Source organism: Trachinotus anak, unplaced genomic scaffold, assembly GCF_046630095.1.
Source record: "Trachinotus anak isolate AG129_WGS33_773 ecotype Australia unplaced genomic scaffold, CSIRO_AGI_Tana_v1 ptg000025l, whole genome shotgun sequence".
Taxonomy (NCBI): Eukaryota; Metazoa; Chordata; class Actinopteri; order Carangiformes; family Carangidae; genus Trachinotus; species Trachinotus anak.
This window is the reverse complement of record NW_027273876.1, coordinates 9,797,155-9,819,646: the sequence shown is the minus strand read 5'-3', so window position 1 is coordinate 9,819,646 and position 22,492 is coordinate 9,797,155. Positions and strand designations below refer to the sequence as shown.

Below are 22,492 nucleotides of genomic sequence, written 5' to 3'. Positions count from 1 at the left end.
TCTTGACATTGGGCACTTGTTGATTGCAGCGCGCACACAGGAAACCACGCAGTTAAAATCACATTTTGCAAAGGATCTGACAGTCTGCAGTGAGGGGCATCTTATTCTATACAAGTTCAAGAGGAATATTTGCGTTCATCAGGGTCTTTTGTTGATCCTGTAGTGTTTGTTTTTTTTTTTTTTCCAGGAACTATTGATCTGGACTGAGAACCTTGAGGGCGCACATCTTTGGTGCTTATCATGTCTGGTGAAGAGGCTCCAACTCAGCAACAACAACCTGAGCAGGAGAAGCAGCCGGATGAGCCTCCGCCGGCTGCCTCGGATGCTCCGCAGGAGTCCGGGGGGAGCAGCCCTGCGGCAGCCGAGGAGAAACCTCTCTCCTGCCGCGCTCTGGTGCTGACGGGGTACGGGGGCTACGACAAAGTCAGGCTGCAGGTGAAGACGCTGAGCAAGCCGCAGCTGAAGGCAGGAGAGGTCCTGGTGCGCGTCAAGGCGTGCGGGCTCAACTTCGCCGAGCTGCTGGGCAGACAGGGGCTGTACGAGCCGCTGCCGGCCCCCCCGGTCACGATGGGAATGGAGGGCTCCGGGGTCGTTGAGGCAGTCGGGGAGGATGTGAAGGACAGGGAAGTGAGTAAAAGGCCGAATGCACTCACGCCCACAACACACCACGAAACCCATTATCCACATCCACATGTGCTTCGGGAAACGCGATGGATGCGTGTGCGCTTCGCTCACAAGTTACTGAGAGTGTGCAAGTGCTGTGCGTTTGGTTTGGAAATCTGCAGCCTGTCGGTCCTCACGGGCACATGAGTTCTCATTCCTGTCTAAAACATGCTGCTAATCTTTTCCAAACACTCCGTTATTTCTCTCATTATTCCCCCTCTCCACCCCATTTCTCTTGTGAAAGATGCAGGGAAATCAAGAAAACCCATAAAGTCTTGGCCTTTGATGGCAGAATACTGAAAACCACAACCATTACTTAATTGCTTGTTCGGAGAAAAGTGTATCGATTAGTTCCCTGACTTCTTTTGAAGACCTAGGGTGAAAAAAAAAAAGTTCAGACACAAGAAAATGTCCTAATTATTCAGATGACGTATATTTTTCATGGGCATTTTCATTCCTTTCTGAGCCATTGACAATCCGTGTTAAGACATTTTCCCCCTTTATGCAAGTTTGAAAACATCTGTATGCAATATGTTTTATATACAGGATGAAAAAGCAGACACTCTTTGATAAATAACCTCCATCTGTCCTATCCTAATGTATTGTGCTCTCCATATTTGAAAAAAGAAAGAGGCTGTCTCTCTGGAAAATGTAACATCCTGCCATTATGAATAATTAGTGTTTGATTTACTATGTGTCCTTGAAGTGTTTTTCCATAGCACAACAGCACATTTACCTTTGCCTTGATAAGAGCTTTCCAAAGGTCAGTTTTATGGAGTTTTTATTTATTAAGTCTGATGAAAAGGGACAGAACATTTAGATGGTTTGTCTCCGTGCCTCCTTAAAATTCATAAAGCCCAATAAAAGCCCAGATTTGAGAGCCTTGGGTTTGTTTTTATGCTATTTCTGCTTTTTGGGAGGTGAGTTGTGATTTAAATTCATGCACAGGTTGGTCTGTGTCTCTACCTGTGTCCTGTAGTTTTAGCACATTTCCCACAGACACTGCAGAGGATGCGTAGGTTATGTGTACTGCATTTCTTTTTACACAAGCACACAGAGGATAAAAGCAAAATGACTCATGGCAAGCGACCGCCATGACCTTATGCCGAAGCCTTTTCAAAAACCCTCTAGTTTTTGCAGGTTCAGGTGTTTTCAGGTGTGTGCTTGCGCTGGTGCAGGGAATCAAAGGATCTTTCATACCATCGCTGTTGATCTTTAACTTGAGGTGCTTACGTACGTGTGTGCACACACTCATGCATATGGAAGACGGAAAACGCCCACAGTTGAATGAGTAACAGGACTCTTCAACTGTGTCACTGGGTTGGTAAGAGGCGCATTGTTTGCTTTGTATGGAAATCTCAGCAACAGATGACTCTCAGGCGCAAATCCAGGAGGAACGCTGATGCTTTTCTCTTCTTTTCCTCTAATTTTTCCTGAATATTGTCATCCTTTCAGAGACCAAGTGAAACGTTTTCTTCGAGGATCAGAATAAGTCGAACCGTGGTCTGCCATCCGTCCCAATGTTTTCATGACAAATGAGCCATTCAGTGAATTTTGCACAATTCATTATTGTGCATCTAACCCCCAGTTTGTGCCTCTCGAGTCACAGAGCTATGCATCAGATTTTCTGAAAAAATGTAAACCCAGAAGATCACTTAACAATACTTAACAATATTTGCACAATGCTTAAAGACTATTTTTGTCATCTGCATGAAAAAATATTTCATCAGTTGCCCAATAAAACAGATTTTAAACCCATTTTCCGGTTGCAACAAGAATGGCAGCCTGAAATGAAATAAAAAACTTTTCTTATTATTAATATTGGTATATTTATGTTACTGTCCAGTATTTTATATTTTCATTCAAATATATATGGAATTTATGGATAGGAAATAGGATCGATAGATTTCTTCAGGTCAGCACTAAGTCTTGGTAAATGACCAGGTCTATTAATTCAATGTAATGTTAATATAAAAGAGGCTCTAACTGGGGCTGTGTGCATCTGTAAATTCAATCCATTTGCAAGTGTTTGTAAAACCCCTCCCTGTCCGTCAGTGTCACTATGGAATTCCCCCCTCCTCCTCCTCCTGCTCCCCTGCCTCTTACTACACTCTCATCCCACCGCCCTCTCATTCCTCCCTCTATCCATCTCTCCATTTTCAGAGAACAAGAATCCTATAGGGGGAGTGGTGCATTCCTACGTCTGTTTTTTGGAAGGAAGCAGCAAAACACAAGATACCACAAAACACCAGATAGAGCAGTGCAGGAAGCAGAGTGAAATTAAGGACACGGGCAGGGTAAAGGCAAATGATTTAAAATGTGTAAGTGCAAAAGTGGATAAGTTAAGGTGTAAAATAGAAGACAACTGTGTCTGGGTTGAGATTAGAGGTGACTGGTTAAGGTTAGAGTAAGAATCTGGGTGGGGCTGCAGTGGGATTCGTAGTCACACGGAGCAGCGGACAGTGCCAGAAAGGGAAGCCATGGTGTTTTCAGAGATTGACGGCCAAGACCGAGCAGCGAGGCTCCTCCAGATTATCACAGAAGGGCGTGGCTGCTTCATAAGACACTTGGGAAGCAGACAGAGCAGATGTGTTAATGTAGGGTCCCATTACAGTTTCAGACTCCAGATCCTGCATTGCCTCGTCACAGAACACAGGCTATGATTAGGTTTCACACACCTTGACTGATATTTGGAAGATGGGATTCGAGATTTCCTTGTTAAACTGTTCCCATTAAACTGGTCGCTTTAAAAGACACACACCATCTGTTCTGCAAATAAGATCTTCATTCAACATTTCCCCCCTGAACTTAAAAAAAATGTTCATTTTCATTCAGGCCCAAGGGAGTGAAATTATCTAGTGTTTTACAAATAACAGAAAAGATTAGAGGAAAAGGAAAAAGAAAAAAAAATCAATAGGCATTTCCTGGCCCATTAATCATCTCACAATCCCTCAGATTTATCATGTGACCCTTTGGAGGTGCCTAACCCTTACTTTGGGAACCACAGGACTGTACTACCCAGCTCCAGTTCGACCAGCTACAGCACTAAAACAGTGCTTACACTAGTCACTAGTCGCACTAATACTTTAATACTTTTAGTCAAGTATGATTCTGAGAGCAGGGCTTTTAGATTTTGGTACTGGTGCTTGCACAGGAACATATTTGCTGTGGCTGGAGACGCTTTCTCTTGTCTACCATTGAGGTGAACATTAAACATGTTCATAAAAGAGTCAGCAAGAAGTGACATGTCTCATACTGTGTTTATATCTTCATTCACTGATATAAACAGAAGAAAAGCTGTACTGTTACACTTTGTTTGCTGGTATAAACTTTGTAATGACTGCACCAAATCGACAGCAGGAACACAAACCTCAGTGTCCTACTTCTAACATTATTTCAGTTAAGCTTAGGTCAGATGTCCAGGAAGTGAGCTCAGCCGTTTTTGAAATGACTGTCATGTGTTTTTGAGTTTATCCAGAGGGGGTTTGAAAGTGTTTCATCAGACCAGGGGTTGAGAAACGTTCTGAACCCAAAAACAGGCATGTCATCTGGATGGAAGGTTAAACATGAAACTCACTCATATATATATATGTGTGTGTGTGTGTGTGTGTGTGTGTGTGTGTGTGTGTGTGTGTGTGTGTGCGTATAAATCTGTCTGTTGCCATGAGTTTGTTTGCAGCAGGAAGTGGGTGTGGCTCAGGGCTCTTGTTTTAACAGGAAGCAGTGCAGCATTCACAGTCAGATTAGACTTCTTTCCTGTGCCCTTCACTTTTTTGGCAACAGTAGTGATACTTTAATAAGAGCATATCTCTGTGGAGGAAAGCAGCACACCGCAGGAACGGACCATTAACTTCAGCAGAATAAACAATACTGACAGTGATCATTAGTTGCGCCTGTTTCGCCTATTTTAGTAGAATGAAGTATCAAGGTATCGACTATTACCTACTTGTCCTTCGTAAGGATGAATGTGAATGTTGACATAGAGCTGTAGTGTAATAACTTGCCCTCGTGTCATCAACAACAAACATACATCAGATCACTTCCTGCTTCCTGCCTGCTTGACCTCAATTTACCATTTGATGCCACCAGATAAACTGTAGGTGGAAAAAAAAAAAAAAAAACGGCTTCAGTGTCTCCAATACTCAAGAGCAAGGTGACACAAGAAACTGAGCGAACAGAGGAGGCCATTCCTTCTCTTTCACATGTTCACACATCTGTCTAACACTCTTCCCTTCCTAGTCTTCAAGAGTCAGTTCACCTGGAGTGCAAAAGAATAATGTTTTCACACCACCGGCTAGTATTGGTTTTATTTTGTCCAGGTTTTAAGAGATGTCTCTTAGATAGATGACACCACCCTAATGCAGTGGATAATGGTAATGTTTAGCCATGATAGCAGCATGGCTAAAGTCAGTCAGGAGATACAACACTTCTCAGACAGACATATCTCATCAGCAGTTGGTTGGATTGTCAGTACATTTTGCACAAACATTCATGGTCCACAGAGGATGAATCCTAATGATCCCCTGACTTTTCTTCTAGCCCCCCATGAGGTTCACATTTTTGTCTTTTTGACTCTATTATTATCTCTATTTCTGCTGCTCTTAACCGTTTATGAAATCTTTCAGTTTGACACACACCTCACCATCACCCCTCAGTAACTCTCTCCTTCCTCCATCTCTTCCTCCCTCTGCTCCCTCAGGTGGGAGACCGTGTTATCATAATGAGCCGCAGCGGCATGTGGCAGGAAGTGGTTGTTGTGCCTGCTGACCGCACCTTCCCCATGCCTGAGCAGATGAGCTTTGAGGAAGGCGCCGCTATTCCCATTAACTACATCACCGCCTACATGATGCTGTTTGAGATGGCCAACTTAAGGCCAGGCAAGAGCGTTCTTATACACATGGCCGCAGGTAAGACGCATACATACAACCTTATGCAGTGAGTGTTGAATACTGCATCCTTTCCCCCTGTTCCTTCTGTCCACATGTTGCACAGAAAATAAGACGGCACTGACATAGCTCAGTTAAATCCTATTTGATTTAAATATCCTCCAGAATCAGAGACATTTGGACAACAACTTTGATAGTAATGGTAAATAATAATTGTTTAAGTCATTTGTCTGGCAAAAATGTCAAAAAATCAAGCAATATGAAGATATTTTCTTGGGTTCTTGAAAGTTGTGTTAACCATATTTTAAAGTTCCTCTGAGAAATGAATCAAAGTTGTTGATTTTAAACACGATTAATGCCTTCAGACTACCTCATTGGCATCCACCCTGTTGCAAGGTTGGACAGACAGTCTGCCCTATGATCTAATTGTGTCAGTGCAATAAACCCAACAAACATCTCCCCCAGTCTCCTGGGCAACATGTGAAGAGTCACACAGCTCCAGGTCACTAATCACTCCTCTGGATGCAGCCGCATTTCTGTGCTGAGAAATTATCAGCCGAGAGACCATCGGTCGTAGGTGAGGATGTAGTGTGCAGACATGGTTGCTTTGGCAACAGCTGACATTTCAAAAAAGGGCTCCAGCAGCGTATCTAGCAAGTATGTCTCATTTCCTATGTGCGTCCAGGTGTTAAAATAACCAAGGTGTTACTAGTGTTACATTAATCAGAGTTACATCCAAATTATTATCACTTCAGCCATCAAGCTGTAGCAAAATGTCCCCTGATGTTAAGTTGAAAATCTGAATAACACTGTTTGTGTGTCAAAACATCTTCCAGACAACAAAGCATCCAGTTGCAGAGTTGCAACAGAAACGCACCATTTCTCAACACATAAAAATCCACTTTAGTCAGCGTTGGCTACATGAATGATTGGGTCTTTATGTCTTCTTTTACTCTTGAAGTCATGATTGAAGCATTAATAGATGCTGCTGACGCTGCGATAGCTCAGGATATGACAAACAGTCATACTCCAAGTATACAGGTCAGCTACAGTCAGTATCTCAACATCCACCATCATGGTCCGGTGCTCTTCTGTGTCCACGCTTCGGTGTTGAGTGGGTGGTTGTCAGCTGACCTGCATGAATCAGCCACATGAGGCCAGGGTGAGGAAGAGGGCAGGAGGGATTAGTGGTGATCCTGCACACACAGGCGATCATCACTTTGAAGAAAAAAAATCTTTCATTGTTAAATGCTACAAGGCCAGAGAGACCAGGAAGTACTGTCTGCTGTTTCAGCTGTTTGTTCCTCAGCCTTCAAAGGAGTCAACCACCCTAAAATCAGTTCACGCCAATTCCACTACTGTTAATGGAGTTGTTATTAGAAATGCAATTTACCACAATCCCACTGCTGTTAAGGTTTAATCTAATCATACATGGGTGACATTTTGCACCCTTTAAATCCAGTTTCTCCCTTTTCATTTCATTAAAGGTTGAGAAATCATCTGACTCTGACTATCTGACAGTAACACATACTGGATTTTCTGTATAAGCTTGATCCAATGCTAAATGATGATTCATGGTTAAGTGATCAGTTAAAAATGTATCAGAACACCATCCTTATCCTAATAAAATAAAATGCATTGATTCAGTTGAGCTGGTGTGCAGGCACTTGTATGGGACAGCCTTGTCTGTACAATGATATGTGTATAACTACTGTATACTTCTCTATATATGTCAGCTTCCTGCAAAAGGAAATGAGAAAAAATGGATGTGAATTGAAACCTTTAGCAACAAGTTGTTCAGATCATTCAATGAAGGAACCTGAGTTGCTGTATAATCTTTGGTGAAAATAGTGGAAAGATATGTTCAGTCAACTCTGGTATTTATTAGGTGTTTATTAAATCAGGTGTGAGTCAGGCAGGAAGTAGCCATACTCATCTATGAGATCAGCACTGTGCTAATGCAGCACTAATTTCATTGTCTGGTGATTAACTGACTGAGAGGGATCGTTGCAACCGTTCTCATGTCTGTCTCTGCTGCTCTCTGCACATCTGTAGGAGGTGTGGGTATTGCCGCTACCCAGCTGTGTCAGACGGTACAGGATGTGACTGTGTTTGGCACAGCATCAGCCTCCAAACATGAGACCATTGCCCAAGGCGGGGTAACTCACCCCATCGACTACCGCACCAAAGACTATGTGGAGGAAATCCGCAAAATCAGCCCAAAGGGTGAGAGAAGACGCTCCTGTCAAGTTCCTGTTTTGCACGTTGTAGTGTTTAGGCACAAAAACCAAACATTCTCACCTTTCTTTCCTGGCCAGTCTTTTGTCTGTTGGATATCAAGTTGATATAAAGACATAAAATCTCTTCACCTTCACCCTTCAGTCCCATCCTCTCCCTTCTTTGTTATGTCTCTCTGCAGGTGTGGACATCGTCCTCGACCCACTTGGAGGCTCAGACACCCAGAAAGGCTATAGTTTGTTGAAACCATTGGGGACGCTTGTAGTCTTTGGTAAGACATTTGGAAACAGCCTTAATGTATTTGCACTTGGTTTGTTTTTACTGGAATAACTAGATTTTTATTCCTGTTTAAATCATAGTAACAGTGTTTTCATCTTATTAAAACTGAAAGGACTTATGATGGTAATTTGGTGGGAGATTCGACGTAGTAGCCGATACAGTATCTCTGACTCTCAGGTCTCCAAAAGGAATATTACTTTAAAATCAAAAAGGGAACAAAATTGCTTTATGCCTCCCACCCAAGCTATTTAATTTTTGCAAATATGATAAAATATAGGTCAGTGTAATGCTGTCACCAGAGATCCGCAGACTAAAGCTGTGTCCCACTTGGATACTACACACTAATTGTAACCAGGTTTTGAGTCTGCAGCTAATTCACACTTGAAAAGCACCAGCAAAAACATTTATGAGTGGGATGTTAATGGGCACTCGTCTCACAATGACAGGATATGGATGAGCTCCTCACGGCTGGAAAAAATGAATACAAAGTGTGGACTGTTTCCTTTTGTTAAGTTCTATTGAAATTCCAGAGTCGCAGTTTGATCGACACGTTAGAGCACATGTTGCATCTCTTATACTAACTGTACCCTGAGGCAGTGTCCACACATCCAAATATTACATCTGGTGAGTTTACATAAAGGCAAAAAAAACGGCACCACTAAAATGACACTCCCTCCAAAAATGTATAATGTACAGTTACAACGTTTCAGCATTACTGATGAGGACATTATGTCTGCTGAAGATGCCATTTTGGAGCCGTGTAACTCCACTAATCTTTTTTTGGGAGTTTATTTCTTGATATTGTGTTACTAAAAAATTCTTGTGCATGTCTATAGTAAATACTGTACACGATGTGGGAGGTGGTGGGGATACAGCTTAATTTCAGATATTTTAACAATCACTGATTTCTGTGGGATAGCTAATCTGATTGCTTCTCTGTGTGATTTCCGTTTTATTGTCCTTTATTCCAGGTGCGGCCAATTGCGTGACGGGCCAGAAGAAGAACCTGTTGGCCATGGCAAAGATCTGGTACAACCAGCTCTCCCTCAACACCTTGAAATTGATGCAGGCCAACAAGGCCATCTGTGGCTTCCACCTGGGCTACATAACTGATGAGCAGCTCATCAGCAACGCTATGTTCAAGCTGCTGGAGCTCTACAAGCAGGGAAAGATCAAGCCCCACATTGACTCATGCTATCACTTTGAAGAGGTTAGTTTTGATCATGTATTATCGAAAAGCTGAAATGTGAAATAGGTACTATCACGGTAGCGTGCCGGACAGCACTGTTACTAATCTCCTGTGTGTCTTTAGCTGTAGCCTGCTCAAGCCAATTAGCTTAGCTTAGCATAAAGACTGGAAACAGCTAGCTTCTACTCCACTAGGGAAATATTGCAGTTTTTTATTCCACCGCATTTATCTGACAAATGTGGCTGCTACTACAAAACATATGAAGAATATATCCCATAAGATGATATGCTATAAATTAAACTACCCAACAGTATACACAAGTAGAGCTGAAACAGTTGATCAATCTACAAATCGGCTGACTGACAGTTAATTGACAACAAATTTGGTAACCGAAATAGTCAAAAATTAGCTCCACCTCAACTAACTACAGCATAAAAATGCAGCTTACACATTAATGTATTAATAATAAACCTAATTATGTAATCATAAAATAGCGTAACTGCTGCACTGACCATTTTTCTGCATTGAGAACTTTTAACTAAGTACATTTTCCTGATTGTACTTACATACTTTTACCTTAGTGCTATTTTCAATGGATGACTTCTACTTGTGGTGGAGTAATTTTACAGTATAACTACTTAAGTAAATGATCTGAATAATTACTACATCACTGAGTAAAGTATTCACAAACATGAGATGCAGTAAAACAGGAGCTCCGTCTGCATCAGAAAAACCCCTCCCGGTGTTTCCCTCTTTTCCATCAGGTAGCTGTGCAAACCTCAGTCTCCTTATCAGATGAGATGGTACTTAAGGGTTGTTGCTAGGTGACGATCCTAATTGTTGCTGTGGCATCCACTACTAGTGGGGATGTCTGTGTTTTGAGTTTCTCTGGCTGGTTTCAAGGATAGGCAGGAGTGTGATGCAAGACAATCCTGGCTGTGTGTCTGCGAGCAGGATACAGACAATAACCGAGGCAGGAAATAATAGGAGTGCAGATGATTTATGGCAGCGATGCAGAGCATAGATATCCATTGTTTTTATCTCATTAAGCCTTCCTCCCCATGACTCAGCAGTCTTTAGTGTGCGTTCATGTAGTCACTGCAAAACTGCCCCGATCAATATTGTCTTTTTAAAATTCATATGCACCAATAAAATACAATCTGGATATGCTACTGTTTTGGATTAGGTGTTTATAGATGTATGAAACACATATTGAAGGGGTAACACATTTTTCTTACATGGTCTCAAGATCTTAAAATCTGAACAGAAAAAAACAATTAAAATCTTTAAAACCCATTTTACATTAGTTTAAACTGAAATCAAAAAAAAAAAAAAAAATGTATATATATATATATATATCCTTCTAAAATGCTAAACTACAACAATAACTAAGTAGCAAATTCATGGCTCAAGGAACTTTTCTTGATGCTGCTCTAATCATTGTTTTCATGGATCAAGTGATTATGTGTAATGTAAAAGAGTTTTGGTTTTACAACCTACAACTTTACTGTTTGGATTCATTCTCATCAGCATCATTTCCAGACACATTAGGCAGCTATTTTTTGGGCAAAACAGCTCTGACAAACCTAATGCCAACTGACAGACAAATACATTTAGCTATTAGGTAAATAAGGAACCATTAGCTAAAATGCTACGTTAACTTTTCATGGTAATTATATGTCATTGTTGTATTTAGCCTTTTTTGAGAATGGTTCAGTCAGACACCTTTGGTCTGTTTTTGATTTTTCACAGATTTAATGGCTTCACTACTGCACAGATTTCGAAAGACATTTGAACGAGAAATGTGCTCTTAATTTAGGTGGAAAATGACCTTTTGTGCACATCCTGTCTTTCTTCAGGTAACCGATGCCATGAGGCGCATGCACGAACGCCAAAATATCGGGAAAGTCATCCTTCTTCCTGAACCCAAGAAGGAGGAAGAGAAGCCAAAGTCCAACACTGAGCCGGGAGAGAATGTGGAAAAAACTGAAGCTGCCGTGGAGGAGAAGAAAGAGGAGGCCACAGAGGAAGTTAAAGCAGAGAAGGATTGAGTAAGAGTGTTTATCTGAAGGGTATTTTTAAGCAGTTCCTCAACAAGTTTCCATATTGTTTGATTGTCAAAAAAAACAGGAAAGAAAAAAGAAGAAAAGGCAAGATGCCATGAATTCTTTGTCAGTATTTTTAAATGTTTATAAAGTTTTGTTGTGCAATATGTGTGGTGTCTATGTTGGGAACACTTGTGTTTTAAATAAAAAATTACTGTTTTCTCATACATTACCAAAGGAATAATGTATTCTGATTACAGGTGACAACAACTACTCTAACATAATATAATACTTTCAATAACAACAAACCAGGGCCGGTATGTATAAAACGTTTTAGAAGTGGTCCCAAGAGTGGTCTTATACTTATACTTACTTAGACTCATGAGTCAATAACTTCTCTACAGTGATGTTGACAATATCAATACATGTTATTTAGGATATTATTCATAAAAATATGAATGAGTTAGAGAAGGACAGAGTAACCATATTGAGGAGGAAGGACCATCTGCGGAAGGTGTATGAGAATTTTGTTTGATTTAATTTAATTTATACAACGCTGAGAAGAACCACAGTAATGTGAACATTTGATTGTATTCTTGCTGAATCCATGAACATTTTTGTCTTTTGTAGTATTCGTAATGGTATGAATAAAAGCAAAATTACTGTGACACATGTAAGATCAAAAATGTTCTCCAACTGGCCTTATACATACTGGCTCTGGTTCTGTCTTCATAAAATGTGACAGTAAAAATATAAACATCAAATATATTTCCTGATCTTGGTTCTGTGGATTTTTTTTTTTTTTTTTTTTTTGTAGTTTTTCTTTCATCGGTATCTTAACTTAAAATCTGGCCAAGTAATTTAAATGTAGTCGGAATGCATTACTGAGCTTTGGTCATTTCTTTAGTCGTGTTACAGGTTATTAATTTGATGTAAGTAATTAGTAACTGTAATAGATCAAAAAGTGTAACAGACCCACCCGAGTGTGTTTTATCAGCACAAAACTAGTTAGAAATAGCAGTGGTGACCCTTGGTGTAGTTTAACAGATTGAGATGCACTGTTGAAATGTCTGTAATGATGAGTGAAAGTGACTCTCTCTGTGTGCTTTCCTCTTTGATGAATGTTGTTGGACAATAGTCTCTGTCAGGAATCCCCAGGTCAGTATCCTACTGTACTTTTCTCACTTATTTGTGCCAAATTTAAGCCTTTCACCACTGCCATCAAGTCAACTGTGAATAACATTTAGCGGGACTCCCCCGCCTTGGCAATCACTCCAGGGTCTCCTTCCAAACAATGTCAAGCTGAACTTGAGCTAAAACTGTTTGTGAAAGCAGGTTTTCTTCCCTCGATTTCTGTTCCTGTGGTTTAGCTGCTCTCGTAATTCTTTTCTTGACTCTTCAAAAATCAAAGTGAATAGAGCTAAGTTTACAGAACTACACTGCAAGATGTGTTACTTAGTGATTCCTTTCATACATACAGGGAGTAGGTTAAAAAGTTATAAAGAAAAACTGGGAATATGCTTTGCTTTCATGTCCAGCTTATCCTAATCATGCTTTTGTTGTTATGCACTTTGTATTTCTGTGCTCAACCAATATTCAATTTTGAAGCTCTTGCAACGTATAGTGAAGGCTTATTAAGCTTCTATTCTGAGTTTCTGAGGTTCTGAGTTTGGGCTCAGAAACTCAAATTATTTGTCCAGCTGTGGGTGTAATTTAATGCAGTGACGCAGAAGACGCTGCCGAGGCACAAGAGAGAGTTTCCCCTCCATCCACACCAGACCAGCTCCTCACATTCCTCTCTCCACCCTCAGTCCTGCTTTCTGTCTCTCTCTGCTCCCTCCTCCTTTCCATCAAACTCTGTTTTTCTAAAGAAAATTAGTGACAAAGTTTCACACGTAATGCTTCATGTCATTTTTATTTGTGACATTTCTTTTCTTTTGGACACTTGGACAAGTATTGTTAAGTTTGGCCAGGTTTCCCTCCCATAGTATGAAGTAAGACCTGATGTGGAGTTAGAGCGGGAACTGGAGTCTGCTAATTCCTCTTTGCAAATATTTATGTGATAGTTGTGTCTAGGATGTGTGATTGCAGTCAAGTATACACAGTTAGGGAATATAGCAACTACATTTTTCTCTTGTGCCACAATGTAACCTTCAAAAATCTGTAATGTGAGACAGGTGTCATGTTTCCCAGAAAAATACCATGACTTATGTGACTGATGTATATGCAGGAGTGTTCACTAATGCAGCTAGGGACATCTAGTGGTCAACTAAAAACTGTGCCTTTAAAATTTTAAACGTGATGAAATATGCGGGTTTCCATCTACAGAAGAATTTAACCAATTACAGTTGATCCTCCGACAAATGTTTTCTGCATCAAAATGAGACATTACATTGGTTTAATGAAAGCCTCAGTCAGAAAGTCAAAAGTCTCGCTTATGTCAAAGCCTTTTAAATATCCGTTCAAGTATTCAGACATACTTTAATTTTTAAATAATTTCATTATTTTTACTTTAGCATGTTTAGCTCTTACTTAAAAGTAACCATGTTGTTACACATGAGGTTCCCAACTGGTTTTATGTCTCAGTAAGTGCTGAAAGTGTTTCTGCATTCATGATTGAACAATGCTGCCTTTATTTCATTTTTATACACACTTTATGCACACTTGCATAGACAGTGTGTGTTCATATGGCATTAACCTGTCTGTATTATTAAAGTGTTATCACGTCTCTTCAATCAAGCTTGCGAATTGCTGAATTTATTCTGTAATGGTTAAAGGGGCTTTAAGTAGATGATGACTTACTGATTTCTACAATAAGTGTTATTATCATTCTTGGGTTTTCTGTAACTGAGTCCCCGCAAAATGACAACTTGGCAAACTGTATTCAGTATTGAGGTGCGAGTGAATTCAAGCCCCGCTTCACTTATGATTGGTACATTGATTCCAAATCAATGTTTGATTGCAGCCTAGTTAAGGTGACATTTAACTTTACAACCTCCAGTGAATTTTATCCTGAACAGTATCCTGGACCTGGAAGCATTATCCTTGAATATACACGGCAGCCAGCAGGGGTCCTCCTATTTACATGTACAATCACAGTGTTGCAGCGACTGACAGCTGTTGGATTGTCCTGTACCAACAGACCACACTGATGTTTGTACAAATTATGACTCACTTACTTCAATACTTCAAATGTATGAGAGATGTGGGAGATTCAGGTCGAACAGGCTGGTGTTAACTGTCTTAGAGTGGTGCAAATAACATCCAAGAAATTCAGTGAGTCAGTTTTCACCACAACATCTTTTTCTTAGCATTTTTCAAATCATAAAACCCCCTTTATTTCAGTAGCAGAGATTGACCATTCACTGGAGGGTTTAATCAAATCACAAATGTGCCACAGGAAAACAGTCAAATGAATACCACTCAGTTTTTTTGTTATTATTTATTGGCTAATGTAAAACAGACTGCAAATGTACACTTGCAAAATGCTATGTGTAAGGGTCTGAAGTACAAATGCCATAAAATGTGAACAATGGACCGCTCTTGATAAGCGTGTTGCAGGCTGTACAGTATGTCGAGTTTAGGACCTGTCTCCCACTAAAACTGAGATGCTGGCAAAAAGTTCACACGCAGATCCTCTGCAGTTTGATCCAAAAATTGAAGATGTACGGTTTTATATTCAGCCATCTTTCTGTGCAAATTATCTCACAATATTGTTAATGTATTATCAAAGATAAAGGTTACTGAACACCTGAACACATAGACTACAGGATGTTTATAAAGGGTGGAGAAGCTGAGATGGTCTGATGCAGTGATAACATTATGCTTATGATCTCCTTCCTCCACATCAGCAGAATGTAAGTCTGGACATTTATCTCACTTTCTTCAGCCCTTTGTACGGCATATGCTTTTACGCAGTCTTAGGAAATTAGAATATGTCCTTTGTTTAAGCCTCAGCTGTCTGCAGTGAATACCAGTCCTGTACTTGTAGCTGCTGCTGACTCAGGCCAAAAGAAATGCCATCATGTATTTTTAGATGGACATTTCCAGCACAAGGCGAGGTGACAACATGTGTTTAAACTACAGTGTGTGCAACAGTGCAACAGCTGTTTGCTCTTCAGTCATGTCAGTTGTTAGTAAGTCTGTTAATGTTGTTGTTGTCAGACTAAAAATGTACTCTGAATCTAGATTCACCAGACTATATACAGCACTGTACACTATGGCATAGCTACATGAATGGTACTGAACTGCAGTGTCTAAACTGCAGAGGTGGTGAAGCCTAATTCCAAAAGTATCCAGTGAGAAACAACTGACAGACAGCTGGAGGCATCTTATTTGCAAAAAAACAAACAAAAAAAAAAACTTAAGTTGTGCTTTTCTAAAATGACACATAATTTTTTGGAACAACTCATACGTATTTGACAACATATTTTGATTTACTCAGTTGTTTTAAATTTAAGTTACTCAGTTGTGTTAAATTTGAATAACTGTGAATAACTTAGTAACTAGTAATTTGAATGTACTACTTTATTAAACTTCATTAAAATAATGCTTTCTCTTGTATTTTAGGTACCTTTATTAGTTACTCTTGTGGACTTGAATGCAATCCAATACAGCAGCTTAGCCATAATATGTTGCCTTTACAAAGATAATAATGTTCAGTTTTGATGGACAAAGTCAGAGTGGTATTAATTTAGCTATAAATTTATTATTAGTGTGCATCGTCAGAGGTGTTTAATGTTTTGCCCGTCAACACCACCACTTACTATGACCCCAGTAATAAACATTGTTGAATCAACACCTTTAACAAACTGGCTGCTTTAAGCTTCATAAAGGTGGTCTATGAGGCATACCTTTTTGTTGTGGATTGCATTAGATTGTGTAGATGTGCCTGACAAAGTGTATTACCACTATACCCTGTAGGTGCCCAGTATTAACAAAAAAAAAAATAAGAGTATAATTTACTTTATTTTAACAGTAGTTGCTACTCCCTTGCCCCTTAGTCTAGTTTACACCACTTTATTTAGGTTACATTTAAGTACTAGTGGAGACCAGTAAAACAGGCCTTCAATACATATGACTAAATTACACTGGAAAATGTTTATTTCCTCGTCGACAGCTATGGGAAATCACTTCCTAAACGAATGTTCTTCGGCGGTGCTTTTAATTTGAAAGACGCGGGCGGATGTACTATGTTTGCTCCGGGTGGCTTGACGCCGTGGCTTTAAATGGGAATACCCTCTGTGCAGCTGAGGGAGTCTCCTTTAAAAAATCTTTATGCTGACTGGGATGCGGTCGCCGGAGCCGGGCACCTAGCCTACCATCCCCGCTCATATGCTCACCCCCGGTAGGCCTGTTGTTTTCCGTCTTAACTCTCACTGGTTCTTTCTGCTTTTTGTGTGATTTTACTGCTTGAATCTCTGCTGCCAGGACGCACAGAGCCTATACCCGGCCAGCGTCATGACTCCTGACAGAGCCGCGCTAATGACTGTCAGTGGTAACCCCTCGGACAGGAATAGCGCTGCTGGGGTTAAAATTAGACAGCTTAGTGTGTAAATATGTCCTGTTAATAATGTAGCTGCTGTAGGGGACCGCACGATGCAACCGTGCAACCACACTGCAGGTTACAGGACATTTAGATCCCTGAGCACCAAACCAGCTGGTCTCTCTGTCAATGAGCTGACATTGTCAGAAAAAAAAAAAAAAAAAAAAATGTAATGTATGCATTTCATCATGTCCCGACAGGCCAGTAATTGTCTGGCCAACCCAGACAATTACACTGAGATGCATTTATGTAGCTGTAATTCTCACTAAACCTATTCTAGGTGTATAAGGTTTAAACTCTTTGATTCTGCTTATTTGATGATCCTGTGGTATATTCCTTTGGTACCATTTGGCACCCACTTTCATTCTCTGTTGGGCAATAGTGCAAGGCGTAAATGCTTTGCTACAGTGGTGAGTGGATTTAGAGGGTTTATCAGGTTGTGCAAGCTCCTTGACAAACAGGAATGATCTAGCATCTTGTCAGGGCAGGTAACTTCTCAGATGTTTGATCTAATTGTACACACAGGTTGTGCCATATAAGAATACTACACATAAGTAAAAGTGCAGGTTAGCATCATGCAGAATATTATTATGCCATTGTTTTATTGTTACTAGTGAAGATTACTGATACATTAACACCATGAAAATGTATCTGTCAAGATTAATTTTCACTCCTTTATTTACTGTCAGTATAATCTATAACAATGTGTTATACTTTATAACATGATCATGTGTTTTGTGTGTGAACTCTAGTAGCTGCAGAAACAGTGAAGTTGAGGGAAAAAAAGGGTTTGAAGTAAGGAGGGCAAACTGGGTAACAGATATATAAGGTGTAAAACATCATTATTGAACATTTTTACAGGCTTAACGTCAAATAGGCTAAAAACATTCACAGAAACTGAACTTGATGCTTTGACAATCTAAAGGGTGCAGCCAAAACGCAGCATCTACAATATCTTCATCGACTTTCTTCTCATGAGTTAGTTTCAGAAAATAATCTTTGATTATATACATTTAAGTATTTTATTTAAAGCTACCCTGCTAAGATATGCTAAGCTAGGCTAGTTAGCGTTTAGTATAAACAAATTAGCTGTTATAAGTGTGTTTTTTTTTACCCCATTAGTTTGAGCTACTTCCTTATTTGTGTGGCATCACATTTGATTGACTGTCAGTCAGTTTTACCTCTGTTTTCTGTTTTCTCTCACAAATTTTACAATTTTTTTATGGAATTATATTTTTTATATGTTAAAACAGACGTCAAAAAGTCAAATATTCTGGTCATAACCCACTTTTGACCAAATATGTAGGTACTGCATTTTGGCTTTGTAGTAGAAGTTAAAAAAAAAAAAGGGGGCAACTGTTTCCACAAAATGTATGAGAGCAGAAGTATAAAGCGGTATAAAATATAAATTCCTCAAAATTGTCCGGTAGAGTAGAGATAGAGCTGCTTTTTACATCCCACCACTGCTGGTTTGACATTATCGCTCATGTTTGTTCCAGTTATGGTAAAAGTATGCTGTGACATAACAGCTCCTGCTTCACTCAAGTTACAACACGTGTCCAACAGTGGAAGCCTTGTGCTACAAATATATCAGCTATGTTAACATTGAATTGGCAGTGGTCGTTGATCTGGCTGAGACGTACTGTATATATAAATACATGTCTGAGAAACTTTTTTTCCCCTCAAACCTAAAGGAATGAACAAATGTCTCTGTGGAGAAGTGCTATGAAGACAGGAAGTGTATGACGTGTGTGTTGCATATCAGAGGCACAGTAATTTAAACATCTTGGGGCGACTTTGATGTTGTTTTTTTTTCCCTTAGCGTAATGAGCATGCTGTTTGTGTGTTGCTTTTGTTTAATTTAAACTTTGCTCTCTTTTTTCCTCTTGTAAACACGTTTCCCGAACAGTTTACAGCCTAATTAAGGGTATTTATACATTTTGATGATGCCTTAACCCATGCAGGTTTCAGTGCAGTTTAATTCCCTGTACGCAAGCAGTTGTGATGTTGGCTTTTTTGGCATTCTGCCATTAAAATTTTATTTTTAGAGTAAACTGAAATAAAACAGTTCTGTTCTGTTCTGAATCAGTTGTCCTTGACAAAGCAAAAAAAAAAAAAAACTAACCATGTTTTGTTCCTTTTCTTAGAGAAGGACCACTCACTATTTTCTCCACACGCCAAAGATGACAGCTCCATCAAACCTAACCCATTCAGCACCACAGGAACAGCGCTTTTTGGTGTTGTTCGACTTCGATGAGACCATCATCAATGAGAGCAGTGATGATGCTGTGGTGTGTGCTCTGCCGGGCCAGCAGCTCCCGGACTGGCTGAAAAACAGCTACAGGGAGGGGCATTACAACGAGCACATGCAGAAGGTGTTGGCTTACATGGCGGAGGAGGGTGTGTCTAAGGACTCCATCCATTCAGCAGTGGAGAAGATCCCGCCTACGCCTGGCCTCCTGAACCTCCTCCAGTATCTGCAGAGCCACCAGGATGATTTTGAGTTAGTGGTGGTCTCTGACGCCAACATGTACTTCATTGAGACGTGGCTGAAGCGTGCTGGGGTGCATAACCTTTTTCGGAAGATTTTCACAAACCCGGCCAGTTTTGATGCCAGTGGCCGGCTCGTGCTGCTCCCTTTCCACTCCCACTCGTGCTCCCGATGTCCGGACAACATGTGCAAGCAGGTGATCCTTCGGGAGTATCTGGCGGGCCGGCAAAAGGAGCGTGGTGGTGCGCCCTTCCAGAGGTTATTCTATATTGGAGATGGGGCCAATGACATCTGTCCCTCGCTGGCTCTGGGGCCCAGGGACACAGCCTTCCCTAGGAGGGACTTCCCCATGCACAAGCTGCTGCTGGGGATGCAGCAGTCCCAGGAAACCATGTTCAAGGCAAATGTAGTTCCTTGGGCCAGTGGTGAGGACATTGTGGACTGCCTGAAGAAAATAATGAAGGAGAGATGAGATGGGTGCATTTGTGTGTGTGTGTGTGTGGAAGACAGACTGAAAAAGAGGGGCAAATATAACAAAAGTGCACCAACCCTAGTGCTGGTGAACAGCAGGAATGCATGATTTCACCTTAGCCACACTTGTTACAACTTGTTAAGATGTAGCCAAACAGTGTGCATCTCCTTGAATCTAATGTTTGAAAGAAACAGTTTGACAATTCGGGAGATAAGCTTACTCACTATCCTGCTGAGAGGTAGATGAGACGATCAAGGCCACTCTCAGTCTAAATATGTAGCTGGAGCAACTGGTTAGCTCAGTTAAACACCAAAGCAGTGGGAATCATTTAGCCTGACCACTCTACAGCTAACAAAATCCAACTGATAGCATCTCTAAAGCTCACATTGGAAGTTGCTCCTTTCGGGAAGTTGTCCAGCACATAACCCCCCTATAAAGCTGCAGGTTTTTCCCCTTTTAGACAGAGCTAGGCTAGCTGTCTCCCCTGTTTCCAGTCTTTAAGCTAAGCTAACTGACAGCATATTTAGCATACAAGAGGGTGGTATCCTCATGTAACTCTCAGCAAGAAAGAGATTAGGCATATTTCCCCTAATGTATTTGTCTAAGCATAGAGAACAACTTAATTAATGGGTATTAAGTGTGTATGCAGTATTAGGTAGTAGTATGTGCAGTGTGCAAAACAGGACTCCAATTGAATGCAAATAAATAAGCTCAGTAGTTAAAATTATCAGGATCAATAATGGAGATATGCAGTATTTAATGATGCACTAAGTTTTGATTCTCAAGTCTGATCAAGATACTAAAAGTCTTCTAAACCAAAACTGTGTCTAGTTTGCTGTGGAGTGGAACTCAATCCAATGCAGTCATCTCATTTAACACGCCATCCTCTTAGATATGAATGTAATTTACTTTACATTTAAACATCTCACTGGAGCTAACATTTTTGAGCATTGTTGGCTGTGACATTTTGGGTCACATGTACTGTCAAGAGGGAGGAGATCCATTTAGTTTCATTTGGTTTCGTAACCAAGAACAACAACTTAAAACTATTCCACCTCTGGAGGGTCTCAGTGTTGAACAGCTTCTTTTCAAAGCACGTAACACTTCACCCAAGGCCTCGGCAATAGACAAGTAGGATCAGGTGTGATAGCAGTATGTGTAACAAAAAGACCACGCATGTTGTGTCAGGCAAGGACAAGGACAGTGTAGAGCAGGTATAAGGTGACAGAGAGTCAGACACTCTCCACCACTCATTACTGATATCTAATCTTGAGCTTGATTATACAGCAGTAATCTACACCAGCATGTGATCCAGAGGGAACCCTGTAGCCATATGCCTGCACTTTGGCCCCAACTATTATACCCTCTGTCTCTGAAACAATGAAATAAGTGTAATGAAACATACCAGTTGAAGATTTTAAATTCTGCTTGTGTAGTCATTAGTTAGCACTCACTTAATCCTATTATTAGTTATTGATAAAAGGTTGGGGAAGATTTATATTCTCTAAAATGTCCAAGGTCGTCTTTATGTTAGAAGGTATTCCCAGTTTAAGTACAGTGTTAAGAGAAAATGGTGTTGGTATCAGCCTCTTTGGTATTTTTGCAGAATTAACTCAACATGTAACCTCATTTTGCCTCACTAAATTCATGACAGGCAAGGGGAAATGTATATAGAAGAGCACTGTATTCACTATTCATTTCATTATTATGTTCAAATTCAGGGACTAGTGGAATATTGTGTTGCAGGGTCCTATTTACATTTTTCCATCTTGTTTACAATAAGCAGTCTAAATTCCTACATGTTTACTGTACATTTGTTGATTTTTTCACAGCCTGTCTAAGGTTCGCTGATATTGATCCTGTCAAGTGACTTCAGGCCAGAGGTAGTAGAAATAACTGAGTGTATATTTGTATTCATTTTGTATTTTAAATATTTCTAACAATATAAATGTACATGTACATTTTTGTCAAGCGGTGGCTAATGAATGAAATACTTCTAGCCTTGAAAAACAACGTAATGCCGTATAAGTGCTGGAAATTTCCTTTAACCAGTGTTTTAATTTCTCAGGGAGTAGAAGAGAAAGTATTTACAAATGAACATAATAGTAATAATCCATATTTATGGAATGTGTGTATTTGCACTTGCTGCTCTAAGAACAAAGTGTTCATTTGTGATTAGAAATCAATGCGGCTGGAGTTTGACCCTGAAATTCTTGAGATCTAAATGTAATCCATTAATGCTCTGTGAGTAGGAGACTTAAGTTCTGCAAGCTTTACTCCCTCTGATGATAGAATCAATACAAATGTAACACAGGTACTTCAATTTACTTTAAAGGTCTGTGTGCCAGTAAGACTTCCATGGAGGGTTGTGCAATAATTAAATGCTGTATACTTGATATGATGTAAAAGAGATTTAAGGTTAAACAGGAAGAAAAACCTGACATTTGACATTTTCAGGGACATGAAATAACCCCACATCCCCAAACTATAATATTTTAGTTTTAATATGATTTTAGAAATGACATCGCAACAACCAAATAAAACTGTGTTGTTAGGACTCTGCTTGACTAATCTGCTGCCTTTTTTTGTGATTTGCTGTATCTTTGCCGAATGTACTTTGAATCAAAACTTCGAGTACGTGTATAATGCATCACTGTAACAGGAATATAAAGCCATTATCTGAT

At 40.0% G+C, this 22,492-nt stretch overlaps 2 protein-coding genes across 2 annotated transcripts; both read left to right on the top strand.

Annotated features, from left to right (window-relative positions):
* LOC139608670 (synaptic vesicle membrane protein VAT-1 homolog) lies at window positions 1-12,076 on the top strand. Its single transcript, XM_071462639.1, has 7 exons — window positions 1-89; window positions 188-627; window positions 5,363-5,570; window positions 7,605-7,775; window positions 7,969-8,058; window positions 9,038-9,276; window positions 11,115-12,076. The coding sequence occupies exons 2-7, from the start codon at window positions 241-243 to the stop codon at window positions 11,304-11,306; spliced, it is 1,287 nt and encodes a 428-aa protein (XP_071318740.1). The 5' UTR covers window positions 1-89; window positions 188-240; the 3' UTR covers window positions 11,307-12,076.
* Window positions 12,077-16,514: 4,438 nt separating this feature from the next.
* On the top strand, window positions 16,515-22,492 carry LOC139608959 (probable phosphatase phospho1). The gene is made up of 2 exons (XM_071463129.1): window positions 16,515-16,647; window positions 18,993-22,492. The coding sequence occupies exon 2, from the start codon at window positions 19,029-19,031 to the stop codon at window positions 19,806-19,808; it is 780 nt and encodes a 259-aa protein (XP_071319230.1). The 5' UTR covers window positions 16,515-16,647; window positions 18,993-19,028; the 3' UTR covers window positions 19,809-22,492.

Excerpts from the sequence above, each read along its gene's own strand:
- LOC139608959 (XM_071463129.1), top strand. The coding sequence starts at position 19,029 with ATGACAGCTCCATCAAACCTAACCCATTCAGCACCACAGGAACAGCGC.
- LOC139608670 (XM_071462639.1), top strand. The coding sequence starts at position 241 with ATGTCTGGTGAAGAGGCTCCAACTCAGCAACAACAACCTGAGCAGGAG. Across the intron at positions 628-5,362 it reads AGGATGTGAAGGACAGGGAA|GTGGGAGACCGTGTTATCAT; the intron begins GTGAGTAAAAGG and ends CTGCTCCCTCAG. Across the intron at positions 9,277-11,114 it reads CATGCTATCACTTTGAAGAG|GTAACCGATGCCATGAGGCG; the intron begins GTTAGTTTTGAT and ends GTCTTTCTTCAG.